The sequence below is a fragment of the Acanthochromis polyacanthus genome, chromosome 19 (genome assembly GCF_021347895.1).
Source record: "Acanthochromis polyacanthus isolate Apoly-LR-REF ecotype Palm Island chromosome 19, KAUST_Apoly_ChrSc, whole genome shotgun sequence".
NCBI classification, from domain to species: Eukaryota; Metazoa; Chordata; class Actinopteri; family Pomacentridae; genus Acanthochromis; species Acanthochromis polyacanthus.
Window position 1 is genome coordinate 6,615,224 of NC_067131.1, and position 21,413 is coordinate 6,636,636.

The 21,413-nt window shown below is 40.1% G+C and overlaps 1 protein-coding gene across 1 annotated transcript in view; it reads right to left on the reverse strand.

The window, feature by feature from the left end:
* Positions 1-53: 53 nt before the first annotated feature.
* prkcea (protein kinase C, epsilon a) overlaps positions 54-21,413 on the reverse strand; it is a 52,274-nt gene continuing 30,914 nt past the window's right edge. Inside the window, exons 3-15 of the mRNA XM_022189850.2 lie at positions 21,170-21,335; positions 21,045-21,079; positions 16,604-16,692; positions 16,165-16,294; positions 15,191-15,333; positions 11,556-11,655; positions 10,738-10,949; positions 8,584-8,757; positions 8,334-8,488; positions 7,870-8,008; positions 5,742-5,930; positions 3,035-3,181; positions 54-1,874 (exon numbers count right to left, since the gene is read on the reverse strand). Of these exons, the coding sequence (XP_022045542.1) occupies positions 1,725-1,874; positions 3,035-3,181; positions 5,742-5,930; positions 7,870-8,008; positions 8,334-8,488; positions 8,584-8,757; positions 10,738-10,949; positions 11,556-11,655; positions 15,191-15,333; positions 16,165-16,294; positions 16,604-16,692; positions 21,045-21,079; positions 21,170-21,335 (1,829 nt within the window). The 3' untranslated portion in view covers positions 54-1,724. The remainder of the gene's footprint in view (positions 1,875-3,034; positions 3,182-5,741; positions 5,931-7,869; positions 8,009-8,333; positions 8,489-8,583; positions 8,758-10,737; positions 10,950-11,555; positions 11,656-15,190; positions 15,334-16,164; positions 16,295-16,603; positions 16,693-21,044; positions 21,080-21,169; positions 21,336-21,413) is intronic.

The window sequence follows — 21,413 nt, forward strand, 5'->3', positions numbered from 1 at the left end:
CACACACAAAAGACAGAAAAATAGACGGAAAGAAGAGAAAGAGGAGTCTGGGATTGATGTAGACAGCTCAGTGTTTTATTGGAATCAGACCAGACAGGACTAGCCCGGCTGTTGCACTACATTTTGGCACAGAGTAAGATAGTGTGACCAGGAACAGCCCTACCCCTGGGTGCACAAAGCTTCACTACACACCGACTCTACTGCACAGAGAGCAAACCAGCTCGCCTTCTCAATCGCTGTACAGTACACGCAAAACCACAGTCCTTCTCCGTGTGTGCATGAGTGTGTTTGTTTGCAAGAAAGAAACAGTGAGAAGAAGGAAGAAGAAAGAGGAGGAGGAGGAGGCGAAGGACAGAGTCTGTATGTGGTGTTTGGTGTGTGTGTGTGTGTGTGTGTTTGAAATGAGAGGTAATTCAGCTGCTGGTTCTCCACATTTCTTATCACCCGGCTGTAACAGACCTATAATAGTATAGCTATAGTATTATACACAAAGGTTTCCTCCAGATACACTTTACAATAATAATAATAATAATAATAATAATAATAAAAAAGAGCGAGAGCAATAATAAAGAAAAGCCATTCTTGAAAAAAAAGTCTGAAAAGCAAGTGGTTTTGGCTGAGTGAGACGGCTGCTGGAGGCGGGGAAGTAAGGAATGAGGCTGAAAACACTGATGGTAGCTACAGAAACAGAAAGTCACACACGACAGGGAAGAGTAGGGGGGATATCACACATTCACACGCACAAAAATGTACATTCACGATTTAAAGATTTAAAAAAAAAAAAAGAAAGACGCCAACGGGCCGGCACATTCACAACTGCGGGACGGACAGGACGCGGGATCGAAAAAACGAACAGATGGATGAAATGGCTGGAAATCGGGCTTTTTTCTTTTTTTTCTTCCCGCTGCTACACAGGTCGCCTGTAACACTCTGCTCCACATAATTAGTTCAATAGCCTGTAAAATGTCGACATTCACTTTTACGCACGCAGGAGGACAGAGAGGGTGAGCGTGTCGGACAGCGAGAGCGATATTTCAGTCATACCGTAACCGAATGGAAACACATTTCGAGGAGAGAAAAAAAAAACAAAAAAACACATGAACAAACAAATCATAAAATATATATACAGTCAGGGTATTGCACAAAGGGAGTTTTGGCCCTAACTGGTCCATGATAAGGACAGTAATAACACAGGTAGGGTTGCTTGTCCATGCGCCACGACGCTCCTTTACTAGCAGACGATACCAAACACAATACAGCCACTCAACACAGGCTATTTACAGGCCTCTGCACCCAGCACCCACAGTCCACATGTAGAAAGGTGCCGGGGAGAGAAGCAGTGTCAGTGTGTGTGTGTGTGTCTGGTAGTCTGAGCATGTGCAGTGAGCTTGTAGCTGTGTGTGTGTGTGTGTGTGAGAGAGCATGTGAAGGTTGTAGTGTTTGCATGTGCGTGTGTGTTGTGAGCGCATGTGCAGGTGTGCATATTCATATTCATATCCATATTCATATTTATAATAAAACCCAGGCAACAAGAACAACACAATGCAAGTAAATAATATTCCAAAAAGTAACAACAACCAATAGCTTCAAAGTAAAGGAGTGACTCGGTGTGTGTGTGTTTTGTAAAAGGAGTTACGGTTCTACTGAGTGTGTGTGCGTACGTGCATGCCGGGTGTAGTGTTGCTGGATCAGTGTGTGTGTGTGTGTGTGTGTGTGTGTGTGTCTTAGGTGTGCGTCTCCTCGGGGGCGCAGTAGGAGAAGTCCTTGAACTCCTCCTGGTTGATCTGTCGGATGATGGCCTCGTCCGTGGGCGTCAGCACGGGGTCCTCCTTGGTGAAGTCCTGGTCGAAGTTATTCACGTCTCGCTTGGTTTTCTGCACAAACAGAACGAGGAAATGATGTCGGAGGAAGAAACTACACGATCCAGTGCCGTGAAAATGAAATGATAGCGACCTCTTCTGCCCGATTAGACATACTGCCGTTTTTATGTGATTGTATTTTTGTTAACCCTCCTGTTGTCTTCATTTACGAGCACCAAAAAATACTGTACCCTTGTCTGAAAAAATCCAAAAATTCAGGAGAAAAAATTCCCACATTTGTAAAAATTTGTAAAAATCTTCAGGAATAAAATTTCAATAATTCCTTAAAAGTTTCCCTTAAAAGTTTTAACAAAAAGAAAAATCCCAAAATTTGGCAAAAAAGAAAAAAACAATTAAAAATTGTAAATAATTTTAAAAAAATGAAAAAAAAATCCACAAAAAAATCCTATAAATATCTAAAGTGATTCCATATATATATCTGTAAAAGTTCTATTTTCTTTCGAACATTCAGAAAAAAATCAACCAAAATCCATCGAAATTTGGTGGATTTTGCACGGAGCAGAAAGTGGACAAGAATGGGAACAAATGAAAAATGTAAGTTGTATCATCTATAATAGTTATTATTATTCTAATAATAATAATAATAATATCTATAATATGCAGAGGCCCCTGGTTTTTCAGCTTTGCTGGCACCTGTAGTCACTTTGTAGACAGATTTTTCCATTTGCTGTTAAATAAATATTAAAAGAAATTCAATTTGTGTTTTCTTTCTTTCATGTTTTGTTTCTTTAATCCTTATTTATGGAATTAACACTTTGGTACACAGCACAAAAAATATTTTTCAGCTTTCTCTACTGCTAGCCATCGAGGTGCAGGAATTACTATTGCAGTGTAAAACGTAAAGTCATTAAAATGTGACTAGAACAAAAAATGTTGCTGTACAAAGTGATGCTGGTTTGCTGACTTTATCTACTCTTTTACATCAATAATAAAATCATGTGACTTTCTTTCAAGTTGTCAAAACGGCTGCTGTTCAGGAAAGTTACGCAGTCCTGCTTTAATTCATGTACATTTCAGATCAAAGAAAAGGGAACAAGACTGTCAATTTGTCACTCTGCTCTATGCACAACTTTTGTCACTGGTCAAGCCTCTGCGGGATGTAAAATGTTTTTTTTTTTTGGAGGGATGTGTGGTGTTGTACGTGTGTTTCTTACAATCCGAGGTTTAAAGGGTGGTTTGACTTTCCTCTGCTCCAGCAGGATCCAGTCGATCTCTCTGAAGAAGGAGTGGGTCTTGATGGCCTCCTCGCAGCCCTGGCTCACCACGCAGCCCAGACGCTTGGCCGGATTCTTTGTCATGAACTGCACACCAAAAAAACGCATAAATTTGATTTGAAATTATACTCGTCTGAAGCCGGCTCCCTCAAGACGCTCGGCTGCGGTTTCATCCATAAAATGGCGAGGACAGAAACAGAAGGAGGGGTTGGGCAAAAACCATTTCAGTGCTAATAATAGAGTCGAGGCATTAATGGCTCTGTGGACGGTACAAACAAAGAGACGGAGCGGCAGAGAGATGAAACCGGTCAGCAGAGAGTTGGTGTTTCCGACTGTGACGGGAAGCTGTGTCACTTTTGTTCTTCTGTGTGTTTGGTATTGTGTGTTGATACTTTAATCATTTTGTCTGACTTTTGTAGTCTTCTCAGAGTCACAGAAACGTGCAATTGAACACCTCGACATGACAACGATGAGCAAAGGAGCACCAGGACTATGATGGCAGCTTGAATATCTTCTATGAAGTGCCTTTTTTCAGACTTAACTTTTAGAGGTCACAGGCATTTTATTTCTATTTCAAAATGAAGCCGTCTAGGTTGAAACTATGCTGCATTTTCCTGAAAGTTAGCTTTTAAGTTCTCAAAGACAGAACTAGTTTCACCTGCTGCTCCAACAACAGATGCAACCAAACCCCACATTTGCAGACATAAAACTTTCTGCTGTTCTAAAAGTGCTGATCATGAAACACAAATAATTGTAGTAATAATAATATTAATAATAACTTTAATTTGTATAGCACCTTTCTGAAGAACATTCACAAAGTGTTTTGATAGGTAGAATACAGTGATAAAAGAGAAAAAAAAGAGAACTTCACTGGAAGGCGAGTCCATAAAAGCGGGTTTTAAGAAGTGATTTAAAAGAATTTACTGATTTGGCCAGCCTTATCTCCTCAGGCAGGTCGTTCCAAAGCCAAAGGGCCCTGATGAAGAATATATAATTGCTATTAACGATTTAATTGTCTTTTATGGTTCATTTATGGCTCCATTATTCATACATTAGTGGTATGAGCGCCTTTTACTGACAAATCTTTGCTGCAAATGAGTTCTCCTGCCAAATATTTGCTTCAAAACCAACAATTTGCTTCCTCAAAGGTCTTGGGCTATCCTATTTCATTTGATTGGTACTGTGGTGACTGACTTTGTCAATATGGCAAAGATGGTCTGAAAAACTGTCTTAAAAACGAGTGACTGCACTAAACCTGCATTCTCTCTAAGAGTCAGCAGGGGGCGATAGATCTGAACTCAGCTTGTATAGAAGTCTATGAGAAAACAGCACCACTTCTCACTTGATTTGCTAGCTCAGGAAACCTTTTTTCTAAAAAGATTATGGCCTCAATTGCTAGTTTTATAACTTTCTGAATACAATAAGATGTTATGCTTGTACATTATGATCCGAATTCAAGTAAAACAGGGCAGCTACAGTATTGCCGTGAATATTGCCCTCGGGTTGTCCAGTCAGATTTACCGCTCGCTCATTGCTTCAGGTTTTAAAAGACCAAGATGGCGACAGCCAAATGCCAGATTTCAGGCTTAAGACCAGCTTCAGAACTGTAGTCTGCATAGCAATGGATAATTTCAGGGTCACTACATACATCTTTTACATATAGTTTATGTATACATGTGCATCCACGGCGGTAATGTCAATAAATGCTCACTGAAACGCCTTGAGGTGCCACTGAACTATAGAAGGGGGTGCAAATGGTGAAAAACATCATGCAAATCATAACATGACATTTCTATTAGCGTCATGCAGCTATTTTTATATAACTGAATGGAAACAGCTCTAATCGTCCTGAAAAATGATTGTGGTCATCTCAAATAATTACAATGAAGAGATTATGTAATAACAGTGACAGGCTTCAGTATGTCTGGAGCCGTGACTACAAAAATCCTGAAAGTCAATAAATATTCCATCCACAGCTCCACAAAAAAATATTTTTAACACTTTTTTTCCCCCACGTGTGACTTTCTTTTCTAATAAAAAACAAAATAGTGGCCAGACGTGAAATCTTTCCTTGCTTAATTTGTACAATTGCAATCAAATGATCACTTCTTTCTGCAAATATTAATGTCTATTTTACTATTTTAAAACTAAAAAACATGATTTTTTGTTGTTGTTGTGCAACCAGAACAAAGACACACAGTTTGTCATTTCTAGCTGCTTGGATAGAAAATAGAGTTGCAAGAAAATCTGTATATCATGCACCAGATGGAATATTTTCAAATCTACACAGTTAGAAGAGTCTGAGGTTTCTATAAATACTTTCAAAGCAGCATTAAATGTTTTCAAAGGACCTTCTGGGGTTTTTCTGTAGAATCAGAAAAGAAAAATCAACCTCAAGATGTTTAAAAACAGCCACTTTCCAACCACATTTGTATGAACAAAAACCGACACAACTCGATTTTTTTAACAGCAGATTCTCTGACTGGAACATAAGCTACTGAATTACAGTAAATTTAAAGCATCCTTCAATTTGCCCAGGACGGCTTTAAGCACCAGCAGGAATCAGTGCACGAGAACTGAATAGCTCTTCAAACACTGCTAATCAAATAAAGAGAACGTTGGACAAGGTGGAGGAGGCGACACGTACCGCTCGAAGGATTGAAACGGCCTCTTTGCTGAGCCACACAGGATAGAGGACGTCGTCATGGAGAATCGACTCGAACAAGTCGTCTTCGTTGTCGGCTTCGAACGGAGGCTGTCCGGCCATCATCTCGTACATCAGCACCCCCAGAGCCCACCAGTCCACAGAGGCCCCGTACTCCAGCTCCTGCAGGATCTGAATGGAAAAGCAAGACACGGTTCGACATGGAGGACGGCTTACGTGGGACATTCTGCATCGCACGTCCATTAGAAAACACTCAGATACAGAATGCATCTAATGTCTTGTGTTTTAACATTTTTAGGAGGTGCAGAGAAAGCAAGCGCTAAATAACAGCTAACAGAGAAGCCTTTTTAAATGTCACCAGTGGCAGAGGTGCAAGAAGAACTGAAATTAATTACAGAAAGGTCCCCTCCAGACATGTTTTAAGAGACAAAAAACACTCTGCCTTGAATAATAATTTATGTTTGATGTCTTTTTTATTACAAAGAAGCTCAATTAACTAGTTGGAAACGCATTTATTCCTGTCCAAAAGAAAAATGAGGAACTTATGAATATGCAAAGAAAATCTGTTTGAACAGTGTAACTGCAGGAGATGTCCAGTCTCACATTAACTACACACTGGAGCAAAGTCAACCCCAAACCACTAAGATCCTCCTCATGCTTACATGTCTGAATCTGAGATCTAAGCTGAGAAACGTCCTTCAGCAAAGGAATCTCAAACAGATCTGTAGTGCTAAACTGCTCATACATCTACATCATTCTCCACAGTGGACATCAAACATGCACTTGAAATGACAATTACATAATTGCGAATGGAAGAGGATGCTAAAAAGGACATTAAAAAGGTACATATGAAAAGAAACAATGCATAATATGCAATCAATCATCGCAAAAAGCTAAAGTAATCAGAGTAGAAAGGATTAGTGAAAAAGAAAAAAAGGAAAGACAAGGAGAAAGGACACAGAAAACATTAATAAAAGTCATTATGTTTCGACCAAATTCTCTGAAACGCTTCAGATAAAATTGTTTATAGTTATTCTGTGTCACCCAGTTGTCCAGTTTTGTGGATTAGTATTCTGGAAAAGCAAATTTGCAAACTACCCACAATGAGCAGATTTATGTCCACTGTGTGTGCACAGTATTTCCCTGTGAAATACAGACTTTCAAAATGTAAATTCACAAAGAAGAATCAGTCGTACACATGGAAATCAGTTTCCAAATCAAGGGCAGAACAACACAGCCTGTGTCGACAGCTGTAAAATGTTTTCTTTTTCCACATCTGAGAGAAATCAGTGATCTACAACTAGGCTATAAATCCTTTAAAGAAAGTCTGGATTGAAAACTAGAGATACAAAGTATTAAAATGAGATATATATTAACATATTGTACATTTTTATGGTTAATGAGAGCCTGAAAGTGCAAAAACAGAGGATAACAACTTTCTAATAATCCTTTCTTTTTTGGACATATATAAAATTTTACATGGAAAACAACAAACTGTATCTGTGTCCAAGACATCACTTTCCACTGAGTTCCCCGTTACAGCAACACCTCTCAAGGAAGTGTGTTAATTTCAAATCACATGACCTGCTCCACATGATGTCATTTCCTCCTGAAGAAAAGACTGACAAGACTCCAAGGCTTTCTGAGTTATTTAATATCAAGCAGTCAACAGGTTTACTACAATATCTTTATAAATAACTTTTAATCTCAATTTTACTCAATTGTATATGTAATATTTAGAAGAATCTTTCTCTAAAAATGCCAATGCAGTGTTTGGTTATTGGCGGCCATGTTGATTTTAGGCCTGAAAACAGCAAAAAATGTCGACTATGATACCTTTCAACTACGTTACAAAAAGTCCCGCAGTTATATATTGACCCAGAAACTGCTTGAGGATCAGAAGGTTAACTGACTGAGAGGGTTTGGATATCGTAGCCTCAGCTCCATCGGTTTTTAACCAGTCTTAGAGGTCTTCTAACTAAAATATCATCATCTCAGTACCTTACTTAAATGCAATACCTGAGTAATGAAATTAGTTACCTAAAATAATGCAGCCAAAATATATAAATAAAAGGGTACTATGGGCCTATGAAGACCTCCTGCAGCTCACCTCAGGAGCGATGTAGTCCGGTGTGCCACAGAAGGTGGTGGTGGTCACGCCGTTCATGATGCCTTCTTTGCACATACCGAAGTCTGCCAGCTTACAGTGTCCCTCTGCATCCAGAAGGATGTTATCCAGCTTCAGATCCCTGGGAGGGAAAAACGCAGACAGACAAGGAGAATTGGCACCATCTGCCTTCCATAACAGTTTGGGAGAAGTTAGCATGCAACGTTAAAAAAAAAAAAAAAAACCTGTGAGAACCACCACGTAATGCAAGTAAAGCCATCTGGTGCATTCCTGGTAGCAGAACCATCTATGATTTCCCCTGACAATCACTTCATCCAAATTATTAGAATCATTTTTTTCTTCAATCCTGGTTTATCAAATGTTTCTATCCTTTTTTTTAAAAAGACATTTTAGTGTATCCTTGGCTGCAAAACATGAACACAAGCGGGCTAAATAGGTGAGTTTACCTGTAGATGACTCCGTTACGATGCAGGAACATGAGGGCTGAGGTGACTTCGGCTGCGTAGAAACGAGAGCGAGCCTCGTCAAACTTCCTAGATCGCTGGATCTGGAACATCAGATCTCCTCCGTTCACATATTCCATTACAAAGAACAAACGGTCCTGCAGACAGCAAGAGACAGAGACAGAAAAAGACCATAAGACAGAAAAAAACAAACAAACATGGAGCATTAAATCTGTTTGTGTCGGGGTCCTACCCGTGTCTGGAAGCAGCAGTAGAGCTGGGTGAGGTAGGGGTGTCGGCGGGCGAGGGCCAGGATTCGCTTCTCTGTCATTGTGCAGTCGACGTCGTCGTCCTGTAGGATCACGTCCTTCTTTAAAACTTTGACGGCGTAAACGTCCTCTGTCCCCTTCAGCTCCGCCAGCATCACCTGGAGAAGAGACAGACAGCATTAAACCACGTGTTTGCACAAAGTACGATCAAGAAAGGCCGATAACTCATATTTGGAACTGATAGATATTAAATGTGATGTTTTAACAGCATGTGATAGCAGAGGACCGGCCGTTCATAACTAGACTTCTTCATTACTAAGGGTGACTATAACTGAATTAGAAATAAGAGCAATTAAACTATCTCCTCTGTTTATGTGGGATAGACTGAGATTAATTAGCCTCCTGCAGTTCTTCTCCATTTTCTCAATCTTTCACTGTTCTGTCACTTTTATCGCCCACGAAGGTCCACATCTTGAAGTATTATCAAATATTGTTCTCCACACTCTGTTTCAAGTAAATCTGTGGCAGCCTTCTCATCTAGCCGCTAGCTGTTAGCCTTAGCCAACATGAGAGAAGCTAATTTCCTGGTTTGTGGCAATGGCTTGCTTCTTGTTAAGTTTTAGCCGTTTAAGAGACATTTGTGAGACCACAGAGAGAGGAGGCTGCATCAGACCTGAAGTCGAGCATTTAATCTGTCAGTAATCGGTCACTAAAAATACAGATATCGATAATCTGAAAAATGTCAACTATCGGCCACAATAGTAATAATCATTCTATCCTGACAAAATGTAGTTTTCATTTTTCGTGTTTACATTCTGTGGATGAAGTGGAGCTTTCTGTAGCACAAGATATTTTTATAATTAGACATTTTATATCACATCCCTCAGCTGAATGAGAACTCTGAATTATTGTAGAACCAAATCCTGCTTTCATCTCTCTACTGACCCCTGACAACGACTTGAAAATTCTTGAAGCTTCTGCTCTTTGTTTATACCGATGAGCCAAAGCATTATGACCACCTCTGCTTGATATGTTGTTACTGAAAGTGCTCTGGGGTTTTCTGGCACCAACACTACCGGCAGATCCCTGAAGTCCCGTAAGCTTTCAGGACTTGTGCCACCGTGGGCACGTTCCAGTACACCAGGTCGCCAGGTCAGAGTCTGTCACTGTCGGGAGATACCTGCTGCTTCTAACAGGCTGCACCCTGTAATCCTTGTTGTTTTGGAGAAAGGCCAAGCAGCCGTCTCGCCGTTACGTACAGCCCTGCCAAAGCCGCTCAGGACTTTACCACACCCGATTCTCCCACATCCAAGGTGGTAACTACGAGAACTGTCTGGTCATTTACTGTTTAATAAATGCAAGTTACTTCAAGATACTCAACATTCATCATCCTTCATCTGTGAGTGGTCGCAATGTTTCAGCTCTTATTAAAAAATATAACAGGACGATTGAAATTGGCCCACTGTAAAGCATCAATAATAGATTCTTTATGTAGTTTTATTCTTTATATATTTTATACAGATGACATCCAGAAGATATGAGGCAACATTAGCATTACCTTGTGAGCCGTGTTGACAAACATAACACGAATATTCAGCATCTTTTAGCTCCGTTTTTGGTTTCCACCAGCTTATGAGGGATATAAAAAAGCTCTTTGGCTGCTAAACGCTCCACTATGCTCACCATCTAGTCCCTCTAACTCACCATGTGGTGCTGGGCTGATAACCTACAGTCGGCTTGTAAAAGTTTTATTGCTGCCTGCTGTTGGGAATTGTGCTGATGAGAGTAGCGAGGCTGGGACAAACCAGTAAATCTGCAGGCCATTAAATGAACACAATGAGCTGTAACACAGCTAAAAGCAGAGTCAGGTGGGTTAGTCATTACAAGCGACCCCCTGTACGCCTTTATGTTGCATGTAGTGGAGAATTGAAAATGAAATATGTCCAAACAGCTTCCTGAATGTAACGTAATTTGCATGTGAATTGGTCTATTCTGGTGATGTTGCCTTCCTTCTGCTGTTCTGAACAATGGGAACCCTGGTGAGCAGGGTGTTAATCAAAAACCAGTTTAATTATAAACACAATGAGCAGTAAACAAATAAACATCCCCCTCAAAACGCCTCCTCTGAGCCGCCGCACCTTGCCGAAGCTGCCTTTGCCGAGAACCTTGATAAAGTTGAAGTCCTTGAGGGTCCTCCTCTGGCTCTGTCCGTTCTCCCTGCCCGCCGAGGAGGAGGAGGAGGAGGAAGAGGAGGTGGTGGAGGAGGAGGAGGAGGCAGAGGAGGAGGAGTGCTGAGGTCCCTGCTGGTCGAGCGACAGCGCGTCCTGCAGGCGATCCAACTCTGCCAAGTCTGTGGGTGTCGTCGGAAAAGCAGATCAGACATCAGCGAAAACAGGCCGACTGCCTTTTTCTCCTGTCAGCGATCGGCTCATTATGCACGAAACAGAGAAGCTTTTTAAGCACATTACTCATTTGTTTCCAAATACTTTTCGATAAACTTTTAAAAAATGATGATCGCATCCTCTGTTAAAGTCCAGGATGACTCAGTTACATTATCTCAGACTGGAGAGATTAAATAACAGCAGTGACCGCTGTTGCTGTCATCATAGTTTTGGCTCGATTGGAACAAGAATGGGAGCGTTTCCACAGAGGGAAAGTTAACTTTTTTTTTTTAATTCCTCAGCTTGCAAAGTGTGATATTACGATGACTAACTGTGACGAGCAAATGGTGGTGGGCGGTGGGGGATAATTCAAGTTTAGCCTTGTATCTAGGAAAACAATAACACATTGAAGTACTTTAAAAGGAGCAACAATATTTTTACTGAAATCAAATTACTAGCTCTCGCTGGTAAAATTAACACATTAATACCACACGCTGCTATGAAGAAAAACATCTCTAAAGGGCTTTGAAATGTTGTGGAATCTGTGTTTTCTTCTGCTGTGTGTGTGGCGTTACCCTGCTGTGACGGGGAGGTGGGGACAGCTGGCTGGCTGAAGCTGTTCTCGGTCTGAGAGAGCTCAGGAGGAGACTGGGGAGGGTCCTGCCCTGGAGTCAACTGCAGAGAGAGGAGGGAGCAGACACGATGCTTACTTTAGCCTTAAAATGCTTCTAACTTGAATCATGAGTCAGATAGCGGACACATGTGACGGTTCAGTCAGTACGCGCAGAAACACAGAACAAACCTCGAACAGAAACAGAGCACTTTGAGCAGCCTACAGAGTCACAGAAAACTAAAATATAACCCGATATCCTCCTGCACTGGTATATTCGCAGAATCCCTCAAACATGAGATCAGAACCCTCGTGTCCCTTTGAGCACCTCACTTACAGCCCTCCATTCCTTTTCTAGGCTCAGCTCGACTGGTTCATGTGGATCCCACGACATCTTTGAACACACAATCTGTGTAACACCAAATAAAACCCCCCAAAAATACTCCCAATGAAACACCAGCATGGAAGTTATCTAAAGCTACAGTTCTGAACTCAACTGCTGAAGCTAAAACATAAATCACCCAGTATTTCTTCCAATACATTCATTACTAGCGCTCTCATGCCAAATGATGCATTCACTGTCACTTGTATACATTAAATACCAATGCATAATATTACATACTTATTAGCCCTCGTGTCATCCTGCAGGTCAAAATTGACTCATTTTAAAGTTTGAAAATGTGGAAAAAATATATATTTTCACTGTGAAACTTTGATGTCCACATTTTCAACTTCTTTGGGAAATTTTTGAAGATTTTTTGGTGAAAAAAAAAGAAATGTTAGAAATGTTTCTTAAAGAAAATATTAGAAGTTTTACTGATATGCAATTACTTCAGACATTTTTAGGATTTTTTTGGAAGATTTTTACATTTTTTTGAAAATATTGACAAGAATTTTCTTGCCAAATTTGTTGGATTTTTTTAAATAAAACTTTTAAGGAGTTATTGGAGTTTTCTTCCTGAAGGTTTTGCAAATTTTCAGAAATTTTTGGTGAATTTTTGGAATTTTTTAGACAAGGAAACAATAATTTTTTTGGTACCTGTAAATGAGGACAACAGGAGGGTTAAACAAAAAATGTTTTTAAAAAAGCAAAGAATACTGATCAAATATAATTGAAAAAAAATCACCATAATTACACCATTTATCAGAGCCTGAAATTGTAATAACAGAAGATATCAAACTTTTCAACGGTTCTTAAACTAACCATCTGTGATGTCAAGAAATTTATTCAATCTAAGGCTGAAACTGAGAATAAAATCACTTTAAGTTTACAAGTCAAGGTTAGAACAACACAACCTGTGTCAACATTTGATGAGAGTCTTCTGTGTCTCATGATATTTGGAACAATTGAGAAATTTGAAGAAAAGTCTGCATTTACAGGAAGGTCTATAAATCACTTCTTAAAATCCACTTTTATAGACTCGCCTGTCAGTGAAGTTCTCTTTTAATCCTCTTTTAGCACTCTCTGCCTTTTGATCCCTTTTAAAATTTTCACTGCTTGTCGTCCCTCTTCCTAACCTCCTGATCTTAATCTTTTGCTATCTTTTATTTTCTCTTCAGCTTCTCTGTTAACCCCCCGATGTGATGATGTCATTTAACCAGCTCTTAATTAGCTATCCATTCTGTATGTTTTGGTCATTTTCTATGTTCTATCTGTCAAAGCACTTTGTGAATGTTCATCTGAAAGGTGTTATATACAGATAAAGTTACTATTATTATTGCAAATTAGTGTCATAGAATACTTAAATTCACCAGTGGGTTTGAAAGGCTTGACTTCATTGAAAAAAATGCCAAAATTTCACTTTCATTTTTTCTGTATCTGATATGGTAAAAACTGAAACAATCGTTGTATTTTCATCGTTCCGTCTTTTCGTCTTAATTGAATCATGGGGGATGATGGGAAACTTAATCAAATCTCAGCGTAACATCGTGCTTTTATTTGAACCAAAATCACTTTAATCTGCCCGTCTCCTTTTTTAAAAACGCCAAAAGTCAACTCATGTGACAAAAAAATGTGAGACTTTTCATCTGAACTTCAGGTTGTTTTCAGATGCAACTGGTGATTTCAACAGAACAGCTCCTTCATAAATCCAATTAAATTTTTTTTTTATAATTGTTAGTGAATAAGTAGAGTTTTCTTGTTTTAAATTGAAAATTTCCAATCTGCTGCATCATTTTCTTTTTCATCATTCATTATTTTCTTTAACTTGAACAGAATCTGGTAGATTTTCTAACTGGGGTTGACTGATTTTTACAAATTCAAGATGTCAGTACTAAAGTAAGGTACATCAATAAGAATGTATTTAAACTAAAGCATTGGTAACACCTGTAGGCACTTCAAAATGTTGCACAAGCTAACTGAAGTCTAAAAAAAGTATATAAAATAGACAATCAAAGAAATTTAACTTTAAAAACAAATTTATGGCAATAAAAAACTGTCATACTGCACAAAAGACATCTTTTAAAATGCTCTCTACTCACATGGTTGTGCTGAAAAATGAGCCCAAAGTGAGTAAAAATGTGACTGAAAATGTGAGTAAAGATCAGTGCAGTGCTCATATAGGAATAATGCTAACAGATGGTTAGCTCAGCGTAGCACCAACACTGGAAACGGGGGAAAACAGCGATCCTGGCTCTGACCTACCAGCACCTCTATAGCTCAGTAATTAACACACTATTTTTATGCTCCTGCTGCTCGCCTGCCATGTTGACGAGAAACCTCCAGGAGGAAGCAGAACCTGGCCAAGAAACAGTCTAACACATTTTTGTACGGGTTGGGCAAACAAGCTTTAGAGGGGCTGGTAAATTAATTTTATTATCTCTCAACAGAGCCTGATTAAATGTTTCCTCCGTGCTTTTTTGTAGAGTAGATGCTATGCTAAGCTAACCAGCTACGCAGAAATTTCTCACTATTTCTTCAAAAATGTTTACATGTTATTACTCCAGCCTGTCAAAGCAACAACAGGTTTTCATATCTTGCTGTTGCCGCTGTTATTTTTTTTGCATTTGTTGCATTTGTACAACCAGGACAACCATGACTAGAAGAAGAGCGAGCTAAAAATGTCTAATGTGAAGTATAACTCATAAATCATTAAAAAAAAAGATAAATTCCTTAACTATTTATTATTTTGAATTATTTTACAAAAATCGCAATTATCTGTATTCAACATGCAGAACAAGTGTTTCCAAATGCCTACGGGTGTTATTCATACTGTAAACAATGGCATACTACAGATAATTTACCTCTTACACTTTAATTTGTTTCTATTCTTGTCTCCTATCTGTCCTGTAAAAACACAGCCTGCAGTTTAGCCAAACAGTGTGCGAATTTTAATCACAAAACTTTATTTTTTTTGCTGCAAAGTCACTGTCGGAAAGTTAAAAATGCAACAATTCTTCCTCTGTGATAAATCGTGTAATTTTGGCAACATGTCTTTCAAATCCACGAGCGGGTTTCGTGATTCAGATGCTTGAAAAAAAAAAAAGGAACCGACCAACAATTTTGAGAAACATTCAACAAGTACGGCCCTGCATTTAAACGCTCCAAGCCGTTAATGTGAAAACATACGACAGCGGCGGGCTTAATGTGCACTCGGTTACCTTCCTCCTGCGTTGTGCCGTGCTTGAGATCTTGTCGGGTGTGACTCCCAGGTCAGACAGGACCTTGGCGATTCCTCGGGCGTCCACGCCGCAGTTAGGAGCTACATTGGTCTCACATCGCCTGTGCACATTCATCTTACACACTGAAAACAAACACAAATGTATGGCAAAAGATCAGTGGACCCTGATTTTCTGATTCAAACAACGTCCATCAATAATCTATTGAGTCATGGGGTTTTATTTCAGAAGTCTGTCTGCAAATATGTAAAATATGAGACTTCTTTCATGTGTGAAACCTCAAAAACACAAATCGCACACATCAAAGTACGTCATCTGTAAATTGTACTACAGATGAGTGTTTCAGTAGGGATGCAGCTATTTATTATTTATGTTCTGTCTGTTAAACTGTTAAATATTTTACAAATTAATCACTCTGTCTGTAAAATTTCTGAAAAAAAAATACCTTTCTTGTCCTGACACTAGCAATTTTTACGTTTAATCTTTCTTAATTTAACAGTTACCACAAGTATCCGATTCATTTTCTGGTACTTAATTAAATGAATAACCGACTAATTGTTTCAGCCGTAACATTATTTAACTACCATGACAATAACAGATTATGTTTTGAAGCAAACTGAGGAAGATGTGGAGGATTTTGTCTTGTTCTCAAATGACCTATTTCATAATATCAAAAAATTCATTAACAGGAATGAAATAACCTAAAGAAACAAGCAGGACTAAAAGCTATCTGACACAAATTTATGATGAAACAACTTAAATATAAATGTTATTTCTCCTGTCATTGTGAATTAAAGCGCTTTTAATCAGTTATTTAACGTGTCTTTTGGGATTTCTGCTTACAACCTTTAGCTTAGACATGCTGCTCTGTGCTCACTGTACACTACCCACTGATGTAACGCTGCTTTGTTCCCTGTGTGTTGACGCTGTAATTTCGCCACCGTACATGAACTCACCTTTGCACTGCAGGCCCTGCCTCATGAGGCCCCACAGCAGGGAGCCGCAGTGGTCACAGAAGGTTGGGACCTTGTAGTTGTGGATACTGAACTTATGGGGCATATTAACACTGAACCGCTGTGAACCCACCTACAGAGGGAGACACACACACACACACACACACACACACACAGAGGAGGTGTTGCAAAGAGGTCAGAGTCGCATTATCGCAGGAATAATGCATGTGGCTCAAGTGTTAGTACGCAGTGCAGATTTATTCACCAACAATCTGAATGGTGGATCTCTGTTTATATTCAGCTGCTGCTACACGATTCACTGTTTTCATGCGTGTATGATCCATTATCAAGTGCTCATAACCTCATAATAAATATTAAAGAAGGCACGTGAATGTGAGCTTTTTAAACACGCTAATTTCTGCGTGTGTGCAGCCGTTTGTACCTCCTCAGGTGTGTCCTCCTGCTTCTTCATCCCGGCACACTTGGTGATGATGAGCTCATGGCAGCGCTTGTGGACGACGCACGTGCAAACTAAAAAAAAAAAAATTCACAAATCTCGTTAAACTCATCTGGACTGTAGCGTTTTAATGGCATAAGGACAAAAAAATCTGCAACGCTACGATAACGTTAATGTTATCATGAACAATAAACCGGAAAATCATTAAGGACTCATGCCACTACTAGTGCAATACCCAATACATACACAGTAGTTAACCTCATTTACAACATTGTAGCCTAAAGAATATTCTAATTTATTAACCTGGTTTAAGCAAATTTATGTCTTTTTTTTAACAGTACTTTGTTTACACTTGCTTTTACACAGCACTTCTTATACTTCTTACACTTGCAGCATTTCTTGTGCACAATTCTCAGATGTAGATTAGTTTATTTGTTATTTTACTGTCTGTTGTTGTTGCTCAAATTTCTTGTGTCATTCCGGCAGCTTTTCTCCTAATGATCCTTATGTTTCTAGTATCTTAAGGAGTATCTTAAACAGCTATAATACTGTTGGACCCAGTGATGCTTCTGGTTTAGCGTTGGTGCCAGTTCTGGCCTTATTAAAGGCTCTAACATCAGCCAGATGCGACTGACCCGCATCACAGTGTAAAAATATATCTACAAAAGCCCAAAAAGAATGTGGGTACATGACTATTTCTACCGGAGTTTAGTGCATTTGCAGCCTTACAGATAAAAAACATTAAAGGTGACAATCAGAAGTACACAAAAATGTGTTTGGAGGCTAAATTGAATAAAAAAAGAACATAAGATTGATGCTCTGTTGAGTAGAAATGCTTATGTAGATAGAAAAAAGTGCAAAGTCAATTAAATCCCTGGCCTTCTGTCATTATCTAAGTCCTATTAAATGTCTCAGCTGCACCTTTAAATATGAGCTGAAGCTTAATTTCAAAATTTAGCAGAGATATTTAAGTTTTTTTTTATATATTGCCGCTATCACAGAGGTTGTGCAATCACATTAATATTGGACAATTCTGTCAAACTTTCAGTGCCAATTTGTCAAAATTCCCCGTTTTTTTACAATATCCAGCTACTACGGTGTGATTACAGTAACACTGTGTCTGCACAGACTGCGCGGTGAAAATAGCACATCAGCAGAAATAAACAAGCCGCTCCGGTGCTCCGTCTCCGTCTACACAGGATGTGTTCAGGTGCACTGCTGCTGAGAAGGTCATCCGAGTTTTTGGCACAGAAAAAAATAGACCAGAAGTGTAAAAATACGCTTCGGTTTGGAGTTTTCCACAGAAAACAGGAGGGAAATGTGAGCCGCTACGCAGCCCGCAGACAGACGCATTAATTAAAGCAGGTGCAGCTGAAGCACCTGCTGTGCACAAAAGCCTTCAGGCGACTAAAAGCGCTTGGTCGGTTGAAGTTATCAGAAAATCTTCGTCACAGTTAAATATTTAAACCAGGCGAGATTATTTGTTAGCAGACTGAAAGAAGGCCTGCATGGAGAGCTGTGCTGCTGGTGGGACAATGAAATACGATACAGGAAGTGCAGTTGGAGTAACAGATGAATGCATTTAAAGGCTTATCAAAGGCCTAATTAGGGGCTCGGGCATGAAATGCCAGAGGCCCTATTGCTCTCCCGCGGGGCTTCTTATTATTAGGGGCTCGGGCATGAAATGCCAGAGGCCCTATTGCTCTCCCGTGGGGCTTCTTATTAGGGGCTCGGGCATGAAATGCCAGAGGCCCTATTGCTCTCCCGTGGGGCTTCTTATTAGGGGCTCGGGCATGAAATGCCAGAGGCCCTATTGCTCTCCCGCCGGGCTTCTTATTAGGGGCTCGGGCATGAAATGCCAGAGGCCCTATTGCTCTCTCTCTGGGCTTCTTATTAGGGGCTCGGGCATGAAATGCCAGAGACCCTATTGCTCTCCCGCGGAGTTTATTTTATTTTATTAATCTTCTTCCGCCTAAACTTTGGCTCCGTATTTCGCCTAGGCCTTTGACAAATCACACACAAATTATATATCGGCTCGTGCGGTTTTATCGGGAATCGATGGCTATGACTTTTCTAAGACATTCATTCATATTTGCCAGAGTTATGAGCAAAAAACTGCATTGATTTTCCACATACACATGAATGGGATTACTGAATCACTCAGACTGAAGACTCACCTGTTTTCACAACGCCACTGCTTCGCCATACTTTCACCTAGAAACGTCATTTAACCATCAAAACGTAGTGATTTTTCTTGTCTACGCAGGGATGTATTTTATGTCATGCTGACATTTACAGTTTTTGCTCAGTGAGTCCTCAAAAAAGTGAAAATTCTCAAAATCTGCTCTCTTTAGAGTGTGTCATGTGACTCCGCAGAGTGGAGTAGAGATGCAAAATCCGCCTGAAACTTTCACGATTGAATCGCTCTCACGACCAAACGACAAGTATTAGGAGAATTAAATTTGGTCAGATTGTAGACAATTTTCCTGGGATTCAAATGAATCCAAGTTTGAAGACGTAGCTCTTTCTGAAGTGAAATGACAGGCAGCAGTTTACAGCAAAGTCGCACCGTTCTCTCGATAGGTGCCCATGCAAACTGAATCATCTGGCTCATGGAGGGAGAGTGTTTTTCAAATCGCCGCGGCTCGGTCATTTCTCACAATATCTGGAAAATAATTACATTTCTGGTTAGCCACAGGCTTCCTCTCGCTCACGGTTATGTCACTTTTCAGCTGGGATTAACGCTTATTCTGTAATTACCGCCATAACGCGACATCGCGCCGTGCTGAGAACCAGGAAGTAAAACTAACACTTCAAATGGGGCAAGATACGCTTGCCAGTATCAGTCACTGATAGGTGAATGGAGTGGAAGCTCGGCTTTGGTGCGAGCGCCCGGGGTTCAAATCCCGGTTGTGATTTTTTTTCCTGCCGATCTTCCATTTTTTCTCTAAGTCATGTTTTATGAAGTGCTTCGTCAGAATTTCACCTACACACTTCATTTTTGTCTTAAAAACACCCAAATCTCGTCTTTTCAGGCATGTATATATATATTGTGATGCTGGGATTTATGCTTTTCCATACATAATTTCACCTACACACTTCATTTAGTCTTAAAAAAAAAAAGCTCTTGTTTTCAGCCATGGATATATTGTGATGGTGAGATTTATGGTTTCTCATACAGAAGCATCCAAAAAAACCCTGTCTTCAGCAACAAACAAACAAAAAAACCCTTTCAGGAGATGTGAAGTGTCACAGAGGCGTCACTAGGTTTAAAGGAGAGGGGGGATTAGCACCCAGGTGATGGATAGGATGTGAACACACATTTCATTTCACAGCTAACAAAAACCTCTCTGGGTGGGATTTATGGTTTCTCATACAGAAGTCTCCAAAAAACCCCTGTCTTAAGCAACAAACAAACAAAAAAAACCCTCTCAGGCAATGTGGTAGAGTGTAACAGAGGCGTCACTCGGTTTAAAGGAGAGGGGGGCTTAGCCCCCAGGTGATGCATAGGATGTGAACACACATTTCAGATGGCCCGACGGGTGGACGGCCCGACGGGTGGACGGCCCGAGCCCCTCCCACGATTTCCGTATGCGGGAATTGTCTAGTTACTTCTGCAAAGCGGTTTTTAATACTCAGAGTCAAATGCAAGGTAAACAGTGGAAGCATGACATTTACATAGACACGGTTAAGGCTGATTCGCCTGATTTCCAGTAACCACACCGTCACCTTTTCCAGTGCTACATAAACAGCGCAATTTCCTGCATCTGCACTGAGCATTTCAACTGAACGTGCATCATTTTTCCTGCAGAATTGTCCAATATGAGAGTAAACCTTGGTGAGAAGCAAGATCTAAACATGTGCGTGAAGTAAAATTTGACTTGTTTGTTTGCTTTTGCATTTTTTTAGGGCCAATACTGATCAAAAAACAATATTGGGAGCTCATGTTCATTTACAGTTGGTGTTAAAATACAGAATTGCACAAACTCCAACAAAAAACTTTATGTTTTGCACATTTTCAAATACTTTCCAACATTTATCCTTCACTTTCAAGTGGCTGTTACTCGTGGCATGTGACCAATTAGAAAGAGCTGCAGAGGGGGTGCTGCTTGAGCACATTTCTAAATTAACTTATCTCATCAGAAATCAGCTAAATTGTGAATATTTCGTCTGATAATCAGCCAGGCCAATGATCAGCCTACTCCTAATGTGCACTCACAGAGGAAAAAGCACTCTAAAGCAAAGTTCATGACATTATGTGCTCTTTTTGGACAGTAAATATGTGGCCCTGGGTGATGACTTGCAACCAAATCACAGCTGTCACTCACTCGCTAACATGTAATCCCTCTTGCGTTCTCGTTCCTAAATAATAAACGACTCTCAGTGTTACTTGAGAAACTGGAATCGGCCGGAGAAAGGTACTCACCCTGACACTGGTATCCCTGCTTCCCCAGCACACCCCTATCGGATCACACAGAAAACAAGTCAAGGTTGCTTTAATGAAACATAGCGGCGGGTAAAGTTGGACAGATGTGCTTGTGCGTCGCCTACCAGATAAAATCTCTGCAATGTGAGCAGTAGGTCGGCTGTCTCAGGTAGGTGGCCATGAACTTGTGTCCGTTGACCTGATGGACGCGTCTCCTGACGGCGCCCTGCCGCCGGCGAGGACCGATCCTCTCCCGGAACACTCGCTCCTCATTGTCGTTGGCTCCCGAAGCTGTCGAGAAACGAGTTTATGAGCAGAAATCAATGTGAAATTTTCATGTATTTTTCAGCTACATTCAGCTGCAGATCC